The 19,103-nt window shown below is 52.4% G+C and overlaps 1 protein-coding gene across 3 annotated transcripts in view; it reads left to right on the top strand.

The window, feature by feature from the left end:
• The first annotated feature begins 577 nt into the window (after positions 1-577).
• The window catches only part of DCLK3 (doublecortin like kinase 3), a 31,682-nt gene continuing 13,156 nt past the window's right edge, over positions 578-19,103 (top strand). For 2 of the 3 annotated variants that reach the window (XR_007155433.1, XM_047873914.1), the window contains exon 1: positions 844-2,396. Coding sequence is in view for 2 of the 3 variants with exons in the window: in XM_047873914.1 (XP_047729870.1) it covers positions 987-2,396 (1,410 nt within the window). In the remaining variant the exon portion in view is untranslated. Of the gene's footprint in view, positions 2,397-19,103 lie in introns of all 3 variants that reach the window. The other variant, XM_047873915.1, reaches the window with a different exon arrangement.

The following is a 19,103-nucleotide window of genomic DNA, read 5'->3' as shown; positions in this document are numbered from 1 at the left end:
CCGTGGCCGTGCCAGGGTTCAAATCCAGGTCTGTCTCAGAGTCGGTGGTCATCACCCCTTCAGGTACCACCTCACCTCCAGTGAGTTGAAAGTCAAGCTGAGAAAACTCTTCCTGGCAAAGAGGTGGGGGAAAGTTGGGTTCTTTCCAGCTCCGGAACGTTCTGACTTGTTGGTGTTTCCTGGGTGGCAAACCCTGGGCCTGTGATCTCCGTTGTGTATCCTGGAGAGTCGGCTCACTTCAGGGGGGCAGAGGCTGCGTTTCCAGGGTCAGGCCTAGCCTAGTGAGAACTCTCCACGTGTGGCCCATTCTGGGGGTCCCTGGGAGGCATAGAGGAGTGACCCAGGCCCGAGGCTGACTCCATTCGGCGTTCCTCGTCTCTTACAGGGGAGACCGGGGATAAGGTCCCAAGTGCACAGGCTTCCATCGTTTCAAACAGACCCTCCACGATCACACCTACAGACCCTAATAGAACCCGTGACCTTCAGTAAAGTTTTGGCGAAGGCCAGTGGGCCCCTTGAACCCATCACGACTGACACAGTGTTGTCATTTTCCTCTTGCAGGACGCGGAAGCCTGTGTGACCATTCTCTAAAATCTTTAAGCTCCAGAATCACGGTGCGGAAGCTGCAAGGCACGTGGCTGCCTGCGGGCCGCGGGAACCTGGAGAAACCACTCCTGGGGCCGCGGGGCTCCGTCGCGCCCGTGCTCGGCCCTCAGAATGGCCTCCACCCCGTCCACGCCGAGAGCAGCCCGCTGAAGCCCAGGGTGGTGACCGTGGTGAAGCTGGGCGGGCACCCGCTCCGGAAGGTCACCCTGCTCCTCAACAGACGGTCGGTGCAGAGCTTTGAGCAGCTCTTGGCGGACATCTCCGAGGCCTTGGGCTTTCCCAGATGGAAGAACGATCGCGTGAGGAAGCTCTTTAACCTCAAGGGCAAGGAGATCAGGAGCGTCTCCGATTTCTTCAGGGAAGGGGATGCTTTCATAGCCATGGGCAAAGAACCGTTAACCCTGAAGAACATTCAGGTAGCCGTAGAAGAACTCTACCCCAGCAAAGCCCGGGCCCTGACCCTGACCCAGCACAGCCGGGCCCCTTCTCCGAGGCTGCGAAGCAGGCTCTATAGCAGGGCTCTGAAAGGGGGTCACCACTGTGGGGAGAGCGACGCGGCCAAGGGCCGCGGGGAGGCTGGCGCGTCCAAGGCGGCCCCCGGACATCGGGGCCAGGCCCCCGTGGAGCCAGCGCCGGAGGACAGGGCGAGGCCCCAGAAGAAGTGGGTCGGGGGCAAGCGGGAGCCCGAGCCTGCCAGCAGGCCGCCCAGGGAAGCCGCTCTGGACAGACCTGTGAGCGGCGAGAAGCACCTGGGCGTGGAGATCGAAAGGACCTCGGGTGAGATCATCCGGTGTGAGAAGTGCAGGCGAGAGAGGGAGCTCCAGCAGGGCCTGCAGAGGGAGAGGCTGTCCCTGGGGACCAGCGAGCTGGACTTGGGGAAGAGCCACAGGTACGAGGCGGCGGCCGAGAAGCTGGTGAGGACCAGGAGCTGCCGGCGGTCGCCCGAGGCCCACCCTGCAGCCGGGGAGGAAGGGGGGAGGGCCGAGAGCCACAGGAGCAGCCCCAGGAACCCCACCCAGGAGCCCAGGAAGCCCGGCAGACACCCAGACAAGAAGGAGGACAGAGACCCCGAAGGTCAGGAAGGGCACGCTCAGGCTGCGGCCAAGGCCAGGAGGGAGCCGGGGGACGCGCCGCCGGTCAGAGAGGAGGGGCTGCGGGACGCGAGGAGGGAGGCCAGGAGCGCCTGCGGGAGCAGGCAGGGCGGCTGGCCGCGGAGGGAGCAGCCGGTGGACCCGGAGGCGCCGCCCGGGCCCCGCGGGGGCGAGCCGGACGCGCACCGGGAGCAGCAGACCTGCGCGGCCGCGTCAGGGCCCAGGAAGCCGGCCGCCCGCGGGGACCGGGAGCCCAGGGGCGGCCGGAAGCGGCGGCCCGCGGGTCTCCTGGCGGCAGACGTGCACAAGTTCTACGAGGCGGGCCGCGTGCTCGGGGACGGCAACTTCGCCGTGGTCAAGGAGTGCCGGCACCGCGAGACGCGGCAGGCCTACGCCATGAAGATCATCGACAAGTCCAAGCTCAAGGGCAAGGAGGACATGGTGGACAGCGAGATCCTGATCATCCAGAGCCTCTCCCACCCCAACATCGTGAAGCTGCACGAGGTGTACGAGACCGACGCGGAGATCTACCTGATCATGGAGTACGTGCAGGGCGGGGACCTCTTCGACGCCATCGTCGAGAGCGTGAAGTTTGCCGAGCGCGACGCCGCGCTCATGCTCATGGACTTGTGCAGGGCGCTTGTGCACCTGCACGACAAGAGCATCGTGCACCGGGACCTCAAGCCCGAAAACCTGCTGGTAAGCCCTGACTGCCTGGCGGTTGGCAAGTACGCCTCCTAGCGGTTCTCCCCCCGCATCCTGGGACGTGGCCCTCGTGCTGCCTTAGCGTTCTCCTTCCGGTATTTAAAAGCCAGGTCGTCGGTCACAGGCTGCTGAGATGCGTTGGGGCTGATGATTATTGAAAAAGAAACCTTCCAGTTTAGATAAAATGGGACATGCTTTCTCATTCCTGGGAGAAAAATGCTTTCACCTTGACAGTGACCAGGCGCATGGCCTGGTCTGGGGTGGGGGGCAGCTTCCCCCGCGGGCTTTGCATCGCCCTCCCACCGGAATGCCCCCTGGCCCTTTGGAAGGTAACAGCTTGTCAAGGGTATTCAAAGGGCTCAGCGCTGCGGGGGGGCCCCTGTGTGAGGCCGATGTAAGAGGCTGGTCCTGGAGTCAGATAACCCGAGTTTGAATCCTGGCTTTCTGAGTTGCTTGCCGGAGGATAAGTCTTTCACCTCTCTGGGCCTTTGCTTCCCATTTATGAAAGAGAAATAGCAATAGTACTTGTCTGGCAGGGTTGGAGGAAGATTGGGCACAGGAAAGAGAAGAGCAGGCCCTGATGGCCAGGAGCTGGCCTCGCGTGCTCAGCTCGGCCGTGGTGTTCTCCTGGTTCACATAAATAGGCGCCCACGTGAATAGGCTCCCAAAACACCACCGTCAGCTAAAGATGGGTTAAGACAAAAGCAAGAACCCTTTATAATCATGTCCAAATGCACGTAAAACCAAGATTGCCCAAACCACAAGTAAGGCCCCCGTCAGCTAGTAGGAGGGGCTGCCTCATTTCATTCCTCCCCTCTCCTTGGTAAGAATTACTAAGACACCGAATTGTAGAACAACCCTCCCTTCCTGGCCGTGTCCCATTCAGAGCAAAATCCTGCTTTCTCGACCCCTCCCCCAAGTCAGCTAACAAGCCAAATCCTAAGGTAAGTCCTTTGAACACCCTCTTATTTGGATGCCTGGCTCCCCGTGGTGTGCATTCTCTCTTGTAGCAGCGAGTTAGTAAATGCAGTGTTCTGAACGGCACGCGTGTTCCCGGCGGTCTGTGTTAGGACAGCATGCTTTCACACGGTCACCCTCTGGGACCCTTATCCTACTTGGTTCGTAGCCCTGGTCACCCCCTGATACGTCCCCTATTTATTCTTCTGTTTTCTTTCTCCTCTTACTGGAAAGCTCGTTCTATGCCAGCAGGAGCTTTGTTTTATTCAGACTTTACCCCCAAACCCAGAACAGTTCTGTCCCATGGTGGACCTTCTTTGAATCTTAGATGAATGAGTAAACTCGGACCATAGCACGCTGCCCGCACAACAGCGAGCATTCCATCAGCGGTGGCGACTGTCGTGCTTTAGAAATGACTCGGATGTTAAGGTGGATGTCAGGAGCAGGCATCCAAAGCCACATTGCTGCAGATAGAGCAGTTGGGAATGGGGAACACGATTTCGATGAGCCACGTTACTTTTTCTTTCCGGCAGCACGTGAGCTTGCTTTCTTTCATTTCGTGGCCGTAGACCCAGCCTGGGAACGTGCTGCCACGGGGCATTAATCTGTCTGTAAACTTCTCCCACACGCAACAGAAATACCGAGTGAATCCAGCCAATTAGCTGGCGAAATGAGGTCTGTGTTGACCACCCAGTCAAGCAGCCTTGGTTTTGCCTGAGTTTAAGAGAACTGAAGAAGCAATTTGGTCGCCTGAGAGATCTGCATTACTATCCGATGGCTCCCTTTGAAGAAATTTCCCTTCGGCGTTAGGGAAGTGTTCTCCTCCTCTCTTCACTTGCTTCCTGATTGCTTCTTCTGTCTTCTGGGTCTGAGCCCCGGTGTTCTCCGTGTGTGGTGTGCCGTGCGCTGTTTATAACGGACGCTTTGGAATGAGCCTCTGATGTGTTACTGAATTGTCTAAGCAGAAGAGATTCTGCTTAGAGGCCCGGGTGGGTCCTCCCTGAGCTGAGCATTTTGGGCATATGCCTACTAAAGCATTCTAACGCTGAAACAGGTTCTTGAATATGTGGACTGACATAATTTATCCTATAGGATTGTTTTCTTTTGGGGTCAGTCATCTAAGCTCGCGTTTTCTCAACAAGGTCCCAGAACCATTTGTTGAACCAGCTCATCTCTTGAGCCACAGAGGCTCTTAACTTGTGTCAAGGGACTCACTTGTCGGCAGTTTTTACTTTTTTTTATTTTTTGTTTGTTTATTTTTGAGAGCGAGTGAGTGGGGGAGGGGCAGAGAGAGAGGGAGAGGCAGAGGATCCCAAGCAGGCTCCGCACCGTCAGCGCAGAGCCAGATGCCGGGGGCTCGAAGTCACGAACTGCGAGATCGTGACCTGAGCCGAAACCGAGAGTGAGACGCTCAACCCACTGAGTCACCCAGGTGCCCCTACTCGTTGGTAGTTTTTAAAATGGAGAAAGCAGCGGTTTAGATTTCAGGGAGAAGTTTTTCCTTGAGGAATTAGAAGTGCAAGGAATGTTTCGCATGGATAGGCTAACTGCCTCTGAGAAGTCGTTTGGCAACCCTTCATGGATTGACATGTCAGTACAGGTGTGTTTTTAGTGCCCTTAAGGGCAGTGAAGTGTGTGTGTGTGTGTGTGTGTGTGTGTGTGTGTGTGTTCTGAGAGGCACATTTTTCAGTCTCAGTACATGACTTATTTATTGGTGTGGATTGTAACTTGTATTTAGACCCTTCTCTCTTTTCTGATCTCAAAGAAAGCCCACTTCTTCTTTTTTTTAATGTTTTTTTAAATTTCTACTTATTTATTTATTTATTTTTAAAATTTTTTAACGTTTATTTATTTTTGAGACAGGGAGAGACAGCATGAATGGGGGAGGGTCAGAGAGAGAGGGAGACTCAGAATCCGAAACAGGCTCCAGGCTCTGAACTGTCAGCACAGAGCCTGATGCGGGGCTTGAACTCACGGACCGCGAGATCATGACCTGAGCCGAAGTCGGATGCTTAACCAACTGAGCCACCCAGGCGCCCCTAATGTCTATTTATTTTTGAGAGAGAGAGAGAGACAGAGCATGAGCCAGGGAGGGGCAGAGAGAGAGAGGGAGACACAGAATCCGAAGCAGGCTCCAGGCTCCCAGCTGTCAGCACAGAGCCCAACGCACGGCCTGAACCCATCAACCATGAGATCTTGACCTGAGCTGAAGTTGGACGCTTAACCTGTGAGCCACCCAGGTGCCCCCTCCCTTTTTTTTCTTTTCTTTTTTTTTTTTTTTTTTTATAAAACCTTGTGTGTGTGTGTGTGTGTGTGTGTGTGTGTGTGTGTGTGGTCATATGGCTCCTCAGAAACTGCAGGGAGATACATATCTGAGCCATCTTTTGTGAAATACTTTAGTATCTTTTCTGTCCTGCAGTTTGTCAAGTTGCATTTATCTGAAAATGAACAGGTCTGTCGCATTTATAGGCCATATTGGTTCTGTTTCTGGGTGAGTCAAGTTCAACGTGTTGTCATGTCAGAAGTCTAAATGGTCTCTAATGCCAGTGTTTATTGGCTTTTCAGACAGAGCTCTGGATAGTGCTGGATCTGACAGTGGACTTGTGGTCTGGGTTTAGAAGGTCGTCCTCTCTAAATTTGCTGGTATGATAAACACGCCACAAACTTGCCTGGTCTTCTAAGATCTACTCTTCCTGAATATGACCAGGCTGGCCACTGTTCATCAATTAATGTTCTTCAGGTGCCCTTCATTTAGTGTTTTGCACTTGTACGGAGACTTGGGTTATCAAGGTGATTCTTTCTTTGTCCTTCAGCAGATGGCTACTGTCTAAGACCTGACTTTGCTAAACTTAGAAAGCGCTTTCACGTTAGAACTAACTTCGGATTCCATGAGTGATTATAACTGTTGCTTCTTCTAGAGACTTTCTGAATGTGCCCAGCGCTCCTTAGGACTATAGCAAGCTTCTCATGTTATTTTAATCAACAGAAATATTTGTGTCTAATAATTCGGCCCCAGGGTATAATTTTAGGCCTGTATTACTGAGTTTATCCCTCTCTACCGATCACGTGTCCTGATAAGACGCCTCTTCCCCTTGGGTTATCTCGACTCCTGAGATCTTGCAAGAGAAGTTTTAATTATGAGAATTTCCAGCTTGCAGAAATGTTAATTGCTTCTCCTGCCAGCGTGTGCTCCCTTGGTGGGGTTGGAATGTGCTGTGTGGTGTTGACTGGGCCCTGGGAGGAGGGGAGGGGGCAGACAGGAGCCAGAGAGGTGAGGAGGCCTGGAGCAGCCCACACAGCCTGGGGAGTGGCTACTGTTGGCTACTTCCGGCCAACAACTGAGACACCGCGGCGAAGAAAGCTGAGGGTGTGTGTGTGTGTGGGGGGACACACTGAGGGGATGTCAGATGTGAGCACAGGCCATTTGAGGTCATCTGTCCCACAGAAGGGCAGGGTTTGGCTTTGGAAACGGGCTGAAAGGCAGGGGCTAGGCGGCAGGCACTGTCGCCCTGAAGTGTTTGGAGCAGAGACCCTCGGAGTCCAGGGGAAATGGTGTGGGGACAGGTCCCAGCTCATCAAGGATAAAGGTGGTGCTCTTTCTAGCCTCTCGTGGGTTCTGGGAAGGGAACAGACTTTTCTAGATTTTCCGAATGTGACTAGGACAGGTCAGAGACCTACGTCCCCAAGTTTGGTAAGGAAGATATGGAAGGTTAAAAATAATGGCTCAGAGCCTGGATCCTGCTTCAGATTCTGTGTCTCCCTCTCTCTCTGCTCCTGCCCCACTCACACTCTGTCTGTCTCTCAAAAATAAACAAACATTAAAAAAACGGGCAAACGCACATCTTGTCCATTTTCCCTCGGAAATAACCCTGTCCAGTCGCTTTGTGTGCTCTAGTTCTCTAAGTTCTTTCTCCCACTTCTACTTTGATGCGCGAGGACTCAGCGATCAGTGCTCTGCTAGCAGTTACGGTGCGCAGTTCTCCCTCGCCAGCGACACGACTTCTCTGTCCCAGCTCCAGTTTCCGTCTCCTTTCCCCGTAGCATCTGAGACGGGTGTCCAGGTCCTCTCCTTAATGGTCCAGGCATTCACACATGCATTTATACACCCGTTGCATTAATTAAAAATTGGAGGACTAGGAAGCGTATCTTGTTAAGGTATACTTAGCACCGTCAAGAAGTGGGGATTTCAGCAATCACACGAAGTCACTAAAGCAAAAGCACAGTGATGCAAGCCTTTAGACCATTGGCCAGTATTGATCACATCGGTGAGAAGACGGGTTTAGAAGAGCTACAACTCATCTCAAGAACCCCAGGGTGAATTCCACAGGAGACATCGAGAGTTACGACTTCAGGTTTGTATCCATGAGAGTGGTTCTCGGCCTCCATGTGAACAGTTTCCAGGAAAATAAAAAGTGTCCATAGAGTGAACCCACATATGTGACTTGACCACAGAGCCGGAAGTTTCAGGAGATTTAAGTCGTCACAATTCTAGATACTGGGTCATTTTGATAACCGAGGTTTTCTTTCGTCTGTTCCTTTTGAAAGAGTCACCTACAACGGTCGATGTCTCATAATATACTGCAGACAGTAGATTATCAGTAATGGAGGCACCTTTAAAACCTGATTCATAGTTATCAACCTTGTTGAATCTCTTCTAAAATTGTGACTTCATTCCCCCCAAGGAGTCCTGAAGTTCAAATCATTTAGTAAAGGTAAATATTCCAGCAGTCTGTTGTCCTCTCAATACTTGTGTTCGTGTGTGTTGTTGTCGCTCCAAGAGACTGATGGCCTGTGAGCCATTCGAGGGTCTGACGTGAAGTTTCTTAAAAATCTCTGTTTTCGAAATGCCCTTCCCCTGGGGAAGCAAGTTGGTAAATCTCTTCAGGACATTCTGTGTGCGTATGGATACTGTTGATCCCTCCCCAACCTTTCATCGGCAAGGAGAGTCCACTTTTCCGTGTCTGGACAGAACCCTTCGAAGCCTTTCAGCCGGTTGGATAGAATATATAGAATCAGGTTAAAGGAAGATGTGTCTAAGAATCTATGAGGGCAGCACGCCCAGGCATTTGGCCCCAGGTGCCTTCTCAAGATGCTAAATTGGCCCTCTGGGAACCGTCTCTGATGTTTTGACCTTGTCAGATCCCAGGGTACCCCTGGAGGCCCATGAATAAATAATGGCGACCATGACAATAATAATTCTGTTTCTAATAACTTTGGCTTTCTTTACTAGGGAGGACCTCGACCGTGCGAAGTTTGACAAATTACGTGCGCGGCCCTGTCATTGTGGGCTTGGTGCTTTATGTCGGTTCATTAGCTTTTTCTGGGAGGGAGTTGGAAGCAGGAACACAAAGATGTGTGCCCATGCAGGTACTGCCTGCGTCTGCGTCCAGGGGAGCCAGACGCGTCGTAAGGGCCGAGGAGCGGATAAAGAGACGGAGAGGACCCCCTGACTGGCTCTCCTGGTGACAGCGGACCTACCTTCCGGCTGTGGCAGGACCATCTGACTACAGTGGGCTAAATCAGCACTTCTCAACCCGTCTTGTGCACCGGAGGCACCTGGATCTTGATGAGAGGTGGATGCTGATTTCGTGGGTGTGGGGAGGGGCCTGAGACGCTGCCGTTATAATAAGGCCCAGGGGATGCTAAGGGTCCGAAGAGCACACCTTGCGGAGCAAGGGCTCCGACAGCGGAGGCCTCTAGTTGTCTCACGTGACCAGAAGCTTGGAGACAGGCGGTTACGGGGATGGTTAATGGAGCAGGTCAAGCACGTCCAGGCCGTTTTTGCCATTTCTCTCAGGGCCCCCAACTGTCTACCGCTCTCCACGGATCGCATTGTCACAGCCACATAAACGGCAGGAAAAGTAGGGGGTAGACTCTTGCTGGCCTTCTCCCTTTTGAAAGTCGAAGAGAATCTGCCCCCTCGGCACCGCCCCGTTCTAGCTCATTGGCGCATCACGGGGCCCCCCTTGGAAAAGAGGCATGGTCGCAGTGATGGACTTGGGCCCAGTCACAATGGGCCCACCTTTCCTCGTGCAAGTTGCCCGGGGCCTGGGTGGAGTCTAGGTTCTGTGGGAAGGAAGGGGAGCCTGCGGGAGGGGGGGCACGAGCCGTGGCCGCCCTACAGCTCAGAGTGGGCCTGGGAACCGGCTGTGCCTGGAGACGGGGTGCACACACGGTGCGTTGCCTCTGCAGACTTCTGTGTCTTCTAGAGCCGGCAGGACAGCTAGGGAGGAGGTGACCCAGCCAGCAGACCCTGCCGGCCTGTGTATCTTCCTGTGCCAGCCAGTTAGGGAAGGGCTGTCTATGTTTCCGTGTCACATGGCCCTGCGGGGAGTATGGTTCTTTGGCCACTACACGTTTCCACCCTGTTGCTTACACCGTGGCCTGTGTTTTAGCCTCACCTCGGCCCCCCGACCAGGTACAGTGAATGGGGCATGAGAAACTTTCAAAACGCCCATTTTCCTAGCCTAGGACACTTTGGAGATGTTCACTTGTGCTTTGTCTTGGGGACTCTGCCCCGTGGCCAGGCCCTTAGGTACCCTTCCCTGTTTGGAGGGTTTGGGTGGGGACGTAGAAACCACCCACCAGCTGTTTCTTGAGGTCACTGAAGATGGTGTGCTCCTGGAGTGGGTGGGGGAGGGGGGACCACCCACGTGGGCCCCTCTGGGTCCCTCCGCCGCTCAGCATGGGGCTGGCTCAGGGCCATTTTTGGGGTGGCCTCCCTCACTCTTTTCTCCATCTCTATTGTGGGACTATAGGGATGATTCTGATCCCTCTTAGGAGGTCTCGGGGACTGCTGGTTGTAGGGCAAATCTGGGAGACTATACCCTTCAGGAAGCCGTAGATAAGACGTGCCCGCCAGACCTCTGTTTCTAGAATCACCCAAACTTCGTGGGTAATTTCTCTGGATCTCTTGGGAGGCTCCCAACTTCACGGAAAGTTGGGCCTCCTCATCCTGTGGGACAAGGCGTCTCTCAGATGCTTTCCGAAACTTCCTCTCAGCCTGCTTTCGTTTAGACGGGCTCAGCAAAAGGCAAGGTGGAGGCCATCTGGCTCTTCTGGCGGCAGCAGAGCTAAAACCGAGACCCAGGTAGTTTCAGTCCTAGTTCTGAGCTCTTCCGCAAGATGGTGCAGCCTCTCGCATCTTTGCAAGACCTTCGACGGTTCCGTTGCTTGACTTTGGATTGAATGATTTCCTTGGAGAGTTCTATGCCCGAGTGTGGACTTTGCTCCTCGAGAGTCGGGGAGCTGGGTGGGTTCCGGTATCGGGGAGACCGAGAAGCTGGTGGGGAGGAGCGCAGTCTTCGTGTTTCCATACGAAGAGATAGCAGAGTGCGGAAATCACACGCTAGTCCGGGCATTTGTTTGAAAGCACCCTGCTGCTTACCTCCGTCGTGTCCTCTGCCAGGGCGTCATCACTCTAGTCTGAACCTGATGCTTGTGGCCCTATTTCTGTCGTTCTCCACCAGGATTCTCAACTGTGCCGCTGTGCCTGCGTTTGGGCAGGATGACCGTGCTGGGGGCCGGGTCCTGGGCATCGTAGGTTTGGCAGCCTCCTGGCATCGGCCCGCCAGAGGCCAATAGCATCCCCCGAGTTGTGACAAGCAAAGATGTTTCCAGACAGTCAGGTATCTCCGGGGCGATGGTGGTGGAGGACCCCCCTGCCGTTGACTCTTCGCTCTGTGCTCCCCCCCCCCCCAGGAACCCACACCCCATTAGAACTTTCCTGTCACGTGATTGTAGCACATTGCTCGCTGCTCTCTGCATCTTGCAGTTTCATAGAATTCTCAGGTCAGCTCTGAGGAAGGCTTCGTTACTTGCATGTACACGTGGGGAAACTGAGGCTACACTAGGCTGAGGGGCTTGCGGGAGGTCCCCCAGCTGAGAGCGTCTGGCCGCGGAACCTGGGGTGTGGTCCAGTGTCTGGTTCAGATGTGGCCCGCCCCGCTGGTGGAGGAGTGGCTGGTGAGCCGGAGATGTTTCCTGGGTCACATGGGGTGGGCTCCCATTTAGCCGCTTACTTCAGGTCACCACCTGGTTGTCTGATGTGATGGGCGTCTCGCTCCCAGGATGTCAAAAGCTGGGTTTCACCCGGAACCTGCTTCTCTCCGGACTTCTCTAACCCAGAGGCTGGCTCCGTCATCACAAAAACATACGTAATATTCTCCTAACTTAAGAAAACGAAACCTTGTCTTCTCCACATCCCCCTTCAGCTGTTACCCCACTTTATGAACTACACACACACACACACACACACACCCACACACACACCCTGAAACGTGTCTGTACTCACCATTTGTAGTTTTCCACGTTCCATTCTGTCCTGAGCTCCAGCCAGGCTCTCACCCCCTACTGTGCCGAAACCACCCTTTTCTGTCACAAAGATGGGGCCTCCACCCACCCAGCTGCTCACGGCAGGAACCTCAGAGTCGCCCTGGAGCCCCTTTCCCTACCCTCCCCGTTCAAGTCTTCTCTCCGCCCTTAGGTGGGACATTTCTCCCCACCTCCCCTCTACCACCCGAGACCAAGCCACCATCATCTCCTGCTGGGACTATTGCAGTAGCCTCCTTGCCGGTCCTCCTTCTTCCTCTAAAGGCCACCTTCCTCAAGGAGCCTGAGTGATCTTCTCCAAATGTAAATCGGACCCTGTAACTCCTCTGCTTAGGGCCATCACTGGCTTTTGGTTACACTCAGAATAAAAGCCAAGTTCATTTCTGTGGCCTCCAAGGTCTTGCACGATATGGCCTCTGGCTTCCTCTTAAAGCTCCACTCTGAACACTGACACCTTCACTCACTCTGCTTCTGCCCCTACTTTCTGTCCCTCCTTCAAGCCAAGCATGCCCCAAAAAGCTTTCTCCTCGGATTATGGCTCATGCTTGACTTTTTTCAGACATCCCTTTCTCAGCAAGTTCTGCCTTAACTCTCCTATTTAAAATACCAGCCCCTGTCACTGTCAGTTCTAGCACTGTCCAGTAGAACTTTCTGTGATGATGGAAATGTCTTATCCCTGCACTGCCTGGTACAGTAGCCACTACTGCATGGGCACTTGAAATGGACCTTGGGTGTCTGAGGAACTGAGCTTTAAATCTTCTTTAAAAATAGCCACACGTGGTTAATAGAAACGACACTGCACAGCACAGCACAGCCTTCAGTTCACTTTTTCTTCTTCATAACACATATCATTTCACATATCACACATATCATAACACGTATCACATATTCATTTGAACATTATTTATTAGTAGAGAGAAGGCTTTATGAGAGCGAGGACTTTATCTGTTTCGTTCCCTATTCCGAGTTCCTAGGACAGTACCTGGCACACAGTAGGCATCCAGACAATTGTGGGATGCATATCAGATGTTAATTAAGTAGAAAAGAACTAGGATGAAGGCCTATCATTGGCCTGTCATATGACAGTTCCTAGGAAAGACTTTGTTTTCACTAACGTTTTCAGTCACTCTTTTGTATGACGGTATCTTTTGCTGTTGACACGTAAATTGATTTTAGGCATTGGTATTTCAGTGTGAATTGGTTTTTAAGATTATCTAAGTCCACACAGCCAGTCGAAGATGGAACCTTGGAGGGAAGAGGCCAGAAGGACCCTGAAGGATCAAGAAGAAGCTAACTAAGTAGGCTTACCCCCCTCTCAGTTTTTCTTACGGCCGCTACTTTCTGTTTACCATCTGTACTCTGCTGCCACCTTCTGTTCGGAGGTGAACATTACAAGATCACATTTAAATGGAGGTACCATTTTGAAGGGGAGGAGGCTGTTCATTGTTCGGAAAAAGAAGGATTTCTCTTGAATCTTTGAGATCATCCAGATGGTTTATGGCTGCTTATGTAAATAACATGGACCACCTGGATTCAAATCGGGGAACCTTGGCGTGGCTGGCAAAGGAGGTGACGGATGCAGACGGATCGGCAGTCCAGATGGCACCGGGCCATGCAAATTCATCCCTAACACCTTGGCAGTTGGAGGGTGGCTGAAAACACAGCCCAGGAAGGAACACGACCCGGGGCCGTGGGTTTCGATGGACCAGAATATAGAGAAATGGAGATGTGGGTGAGACAAGTTCAGATGTGCGCACTGGGGCTGTGGTGGGCCCTCAGCCAAACCTCGCCCCCTGAGGTGTAGGGGAGGAATAAAACCTTTCTTCCTCCACCCTCCTGGGTTCTTTGGCAGGGCCCTGGAAATTAAGTTGACAAAAGACAGATTAACGAGAAAAACAGAGGGCCTATGTGCATCATTCACACGTGGGAGAAATTCAGCGATGAGTAACCCAAATGGCGAGTTGGAACCAGGGGCTTTTAGAAGCATCTTAAAGGAACGGTGAGACTTCAGAGAAGTGCCAAGATAAAGGAAAAGGGGTTTTTAGGCCTTTAAGAGCAGCAGGTTACGGAAAGTAAAATCGTGGGAGAACTAGCGGGAGACAGGAGTTGTTTAATAAGGTTTCTATGCGGAGTGTTCTCTCCGCGCCTCTCTGGCCTGGCCAGAGCGTCTGGTGATTTACAGTGGTCCGCCCTGGGGCAGGGGGGGCACCTTCCTCACCGGAGACTTTGTGTCCTGCTTTTAAGTAGAAAGGGGAAGGTCAGAGAGTACTTCTTGTCCCTGCTGTTTCTCAAGGGTCTTCAGCTCAAGAGAATCGATATGTCAAGGCGGCATAATTTGAGGTAACATGTTCTGATCCACTGCGAAGGCTTTCTGAGGAAGGGGCATCAGAGAGGGACACTGAGTGGAGTCTTTGGCTGTCTTTTTTTTTTTTTTTAAGTTTATTTATTTTGGAAGAGAGAGACACGCACACGCAGAGAGAGAGAGGGTCAGAGAGAAAGGGAGAGACAGAATCCCAAGCAGGCTCTGTGCTATCAGCAAGGAGCCCTGCCTGGGGCTTGAACTCCTGAACCATGAGATCATGACCCGAACCGAAGTCGGATGCTTAACCAACTGAGCCACCCAGGTGCCCCTCTCTGGCCATCTTTATGGCAACCCAGTGTCCCGTCCACCGAGAGGCCTGAGGTCTACTGCCCTGATGAAAACACACCTGGCATGTAGTGTTCATTCCTGGGTGTTCTTTGTTAAAAGAGGCATCGAAGAAATGGGAGACGATCCAGAACTTGACTGTGCACACGAACCGCCCTGGGGTCTTGTTGACATGCATGGATCTGGGACAGCCTAGATTTCTAACCAGCCCTCAGGCAATGACAGTGCTCTTGGTTCAAGCAGTGAACTTAGTGTGGGAGGGGGCAAGGAAGGGGTGATGGCCAGGAGGGTAGGTCTTATAAGGATCAGGTGAGGATCCTCAGATGTGAAGTTAGAGAAGGCAGAGGTGACCTGGGGATCGTGATACCGGTTTCCCATCTTTGGGAGGACCGTGCCCTTCTTCGGCATCACCCCCGAGGGCAGGCTTAGAAAACAGGGTAGGGGGTGGAATTTGGAATCAACGTAAGGGTGAACCTCTTCACAAGTCACGCTGGCCATTAATGGGCTGAACTGCTGGATCAAGTTGTGGAATCTTTTCCGGGTGGAGATTTCAATCAGAGGCAAACAGTACTTGGTACAAGCTCCTGTCTGGGTGGAAAGATCTGGTGGTTTCAGAAGTCCCACAGAGGCCAGGAGGAAGAATTATCCCGGGAGGATGTCACTCATTTGATTTCGAGATTATGATAGGTCTTGCTCGGAAGCCAGGAATGGTAGGTGCCTGTTAATAAAACAAAACAAAACAAAACAAAACAAAACAAAACAAAACAAAACAAAACTCACACAGTCAGTGCATGATCTTAAAGGCAATTAAGCTGCTCATGTAGGTGACATAAATGAGAAGCCTCGAATCCCACTGAGGATGTGCGACTGAAGGATTGTGACATCCCTGCTGACAGCAGAAGCTGGAGACCGGGGAATTAAAACCACGAGTGGTCTCGAGCCACTTTCTGGAAGGGACAAGGGGCCCCACAGATCTTAACCACGCCCGGGTCCCAGCGCCTGCTGTTGGTGGTGCCGTGGGCATGATCCTTGCTGTGGCCAAGAGAGCGGCACGAAACCGGGAAGAGGCCAGGGGCAGCATCGTATGTTTCAGAAAGGCCACGAAATAACGTAAAACACAGATCTGGTGTATGAAACTGTCAGCATCAGCATCTGGACATCTAATATAATAAATGTCCAGAATAAAAGATGGCCTCTCCACCATGTTGAATCTGGTGGGTCCTTCAGTTGGGCCAGGTTTTGGAGTTGGGGTGGGGGGGATAGTTTCTTTCACATGGGGCTACATATTTCATTTTGGGCTATTAAATCAACCAAACGCTTTTATTGCTGATCATTTGGTTGGGAATATTTACAAATGTTTGTGAGGGACGTATTTTTCTCAGCGATTACCCAGCAAATGTGATTAATGTAGATGATCCATCTGGAAACTCTCGGCACCGCGCTATGTTTTGTCCTTCCCTTCCAAATTAGATTTTCTAGTCTAGGTTACTCTGATAATTACCTCCCTGTCTCCTTCCGGGCTGTATCCGTCTCGATATGCAGAGCAAAACCGAATCGAGTTTTTGTCTACGTCTGTGACTTCCCCTTCGGTTAGGTTAATTATGGAGGCATTGATTAGGCGGCCCTGGGGTGACTCAGGCTCAGTAATTAAGACACACGTTCTGCTTACAGAGACATAAGCTCACTGGCAGGATCCAGAGCAAGTTCAGAGAGCTTACTCAATGCTGGCGGAACCGGGGAGCGCTGCCTGCCCCGGATTTTTGGGTGTTGCCTTGCCCTTGGCTCTGTTGGGGCTCAGGGAGAGCTGGAATCTTCCCATTGCCCTCAGCACCCCCCAAACACTGCTGGGAGCACTGGGGGCCTTCGCCCCTATTCCAGTAGAGATGTGCGAGCCCGTGCCCGCAAACAAGTTGATAATTGCTCCTACAGCTCCTAGAGGTGCCCTCAAGGAGCCTCTTGCCTGGGTTGATACCAGCCAGGCTTGTCCCCTGTTTTACTGTCGCTCGGTAATTAACTGCTCAGCTGGCCTGTGCCCTGAGCAGTCAGCTTCTATGTAAGAGTGGGGACCGGGGGTGGAGCAGAGAATGGCCCAGGGCCGTGCCTGGTTTGGAGAGGGAAAATATCAAGGACGGCTTCTGGTACTTCCATTTTGCCGGAAGTCAGTCCTGCTCTCCAAGAGGTCACGAAGGCGAAAACAATAGGGTTTACTTCACAAACACTCGTGTCGTGGTTCTTAGGAGCCAGGCGCTGTTTATAACACCTTAGAAATATATATATGTATATTTAAATTTTTATTTATTTTTGAAGGAGAGAGAGAGACAGAGCGTGAGCTGGGGAGGGACAGAGAAAGAGAGACACAGAATCCGAAGCAGGCTCCAGGCTCCGAGCTGTCAGCACCGAGCCCGACGCGGGGCTCGAACTCACAGACCGTGAGATCATGACCTGAGACGAAGTCTGATGCTTAACCAACTGAGCCACCCTGGCACCCTGCACCTTCGAAATCTGAATTCACTAAGTTGTCATTACACATCCCATTCACCCCTCACTTTACAAATGAGGAAGTGGATGCACAGAGAGGGCAGCTTGCTTAGCCAGTTACACAGTAAATGGTGAGCTGGAGTTGAACCCTGGCAGGGGGGCTTCAGAGTCTGGGCTTGTGACACTGACTCTTCCCGCCAAGGGTTATTTCCGTGCAGGCCATGAGGAAGCCCGCCCAAGCCTTCCCCCCGCCTGCCTGCCATCACCCCCCTGCCTGCCATTGCCCCGCAGAACCAAGAGGCAGGGGGACCAGAGGCACACCTCTGCCAGGAGGGGGCAGAGCTAGTCTCTCAACTCTGAATGTTACCAAGTTGTTACAAAAAAGGGCTTTTGTCATGGACCCCTTAGATGGCGGTGGGTCCAGGAAGGGTGCCTCTAGGGGCTGTGTCCCTGGGGCATTTCTGCTGTGTGACCAAGATCCCCAGAACACTGGCTGGCTATCTGGGTTTCAAGACAGCAATAAGGGCCATAAATTTTGTTTTGTTTTGTTTTTAATTTGAGAGAGAGAGAGAGAGAGAGAGAGAGAGAGAGAATGCATGCATGTGAGCAGGGGCAGGGGGAGAGAGAGAGAGAGAGAGAAGAATTGTAAGCAGGCTCCACACTCAGTGCAGAGCTGAACACAGGGCTTGATCCCACGACCCTGGGATCATGACTTGAGTCAAAAATCAAGAGTTGGAAGCTCAACTGACTGAGCCACCCAGGTCGCCCTTTAATTTGTTTTTTAAGTGGAAAATGAAAGTTTTATTGAGAACTTGCCTTGGAAAAAAACCCCCAAAATGTAAGTGTATGTAATCTTATATTTAATAAAACTTATTTAATTAAAACTATGCATTAATTTCTCCCCCCAGCTTAATTGAGGTATAATTGACAAATAAAATAGTAATATTCTTAAAGTATTCAACGTGATGATCTGATGCATGTATACATTGTGGAAGGATTCCCACAATCCAGTTAATTCCCACATTCATCACCTCATAGAGTTACCTTTTGTTTTGTTTTGTTTTTGGTAAGGGTGTTTATTAGCAAATTTCAAGTACATGATACGGACTTATTACCCACAGTCACCATCCTGTACATTGGATTCCCAGAACATATTCAACTTTTTTTTAAAGTTTGTTTATTCATTCTGAGAGAGAGAGAGAGAGATTGAGAAAGAGAGAGAGGGAGAGAACAAGCAGGGGAGGGGCAGAGAGAGAGAATCCCAAGCAGGCTCTGAGTTGACTCGGGGCTCGAACTCACAAACCGTGAGATCGTGACCTGGGCCGATATCAAGAGTCAGACACTTACCCGACTGAGCCACCCAGGGCCCCCAGAGTATATTCATCTTATGACTGAACGTTGGTACCCTTGGACCACCTTTCCCGGTGCCCCATCCCCCCCACCCCCCACCCCACCCGCCCCAGTCCCTGGCGACCATTCTTCTATTCTTTGTAAGAGCTGGACTTCTTCCATTTGTTTCTCAAGACTCCACTATTCTCTCTTTCCTCTTATGGATGACTTCTCCTCTGGGCCTGAGACCTTGACAGCCCCAAGTATTGTCCTTTCTATTGGGAGGCAGGGCGCCAGGCAGGATGTGGTGACAGGAGTTGTGCGGGCTGCCGGCACCTTTCCCAAGAGGCAGACAAGGCCGGAGGAAAAGATCCCACGCTCGCGGAATCCGCCCTTCAAAGCTCCCCCGTGGAGGCCGTGCGGGCTTCTTGCCGTGACAAAATGAGGTCAGAGTGATCGCTGGCTGGCAAGGCTGCTAAAGGGGCTCAGAACACCTTCCCGAGGTGGAAGCCGCGTCTTCCAGGTGTGCACAGACAGGCGGCCAGGGGTAGCCCCAGAGCGGGGCCCAAGCGGGGCCCCGAGCCGCGTCAGCCGGAAGAGTGGGAAGCAGGCAGGTATCGCCCAGGCGTGCTTCGCTCCCCACCTCCTGGGAATGAGGGGCTTTGGGGACCCTTTGGCTTGTGCCTTTATTTCTTGGTGGCTTGGGACTTCGTCAAGGTGAGACTCCTATGGGGAAGGCAACTGCTTGAGTCTTAGCATTGTCTGATGTGTTTGTCGAACAGACCTGCTGCGGGCTGCCTTTCTGGATTGCTTATTTGGGTACCAGCGCGTATGGAAGAAGGTTGGAGTTTTGATGTGCCCGATTCAACCCTTCCGCAAAGTGGAAAACGGTCTCCATAGCATGGAGGGAACCAATGCATCGTTTACTTGCTGCAAGATAGGCTAGCTTTGCCCCCTCA

The sequence above is a fragment of the Prionailurus viverrinus genome, chromosome C2, assembly GCF_022837055.1.
Source record: "Prionailurus viverrinus isolate Anna chromosome C2, UM_Priviv_1.0, whole genome shotgun sequence".
Classification (NCBI taxonomy): Eukaryota; Metazoa; Chordata; class Mammalia; order Carnivora; family Felidae; genus Prionailurus; species Prionailurus viverrinus.
Note: the sequence above shows the minus strand (reverse complement) of the source record. Positions and strands in the feature narration are given on the sequence as shown.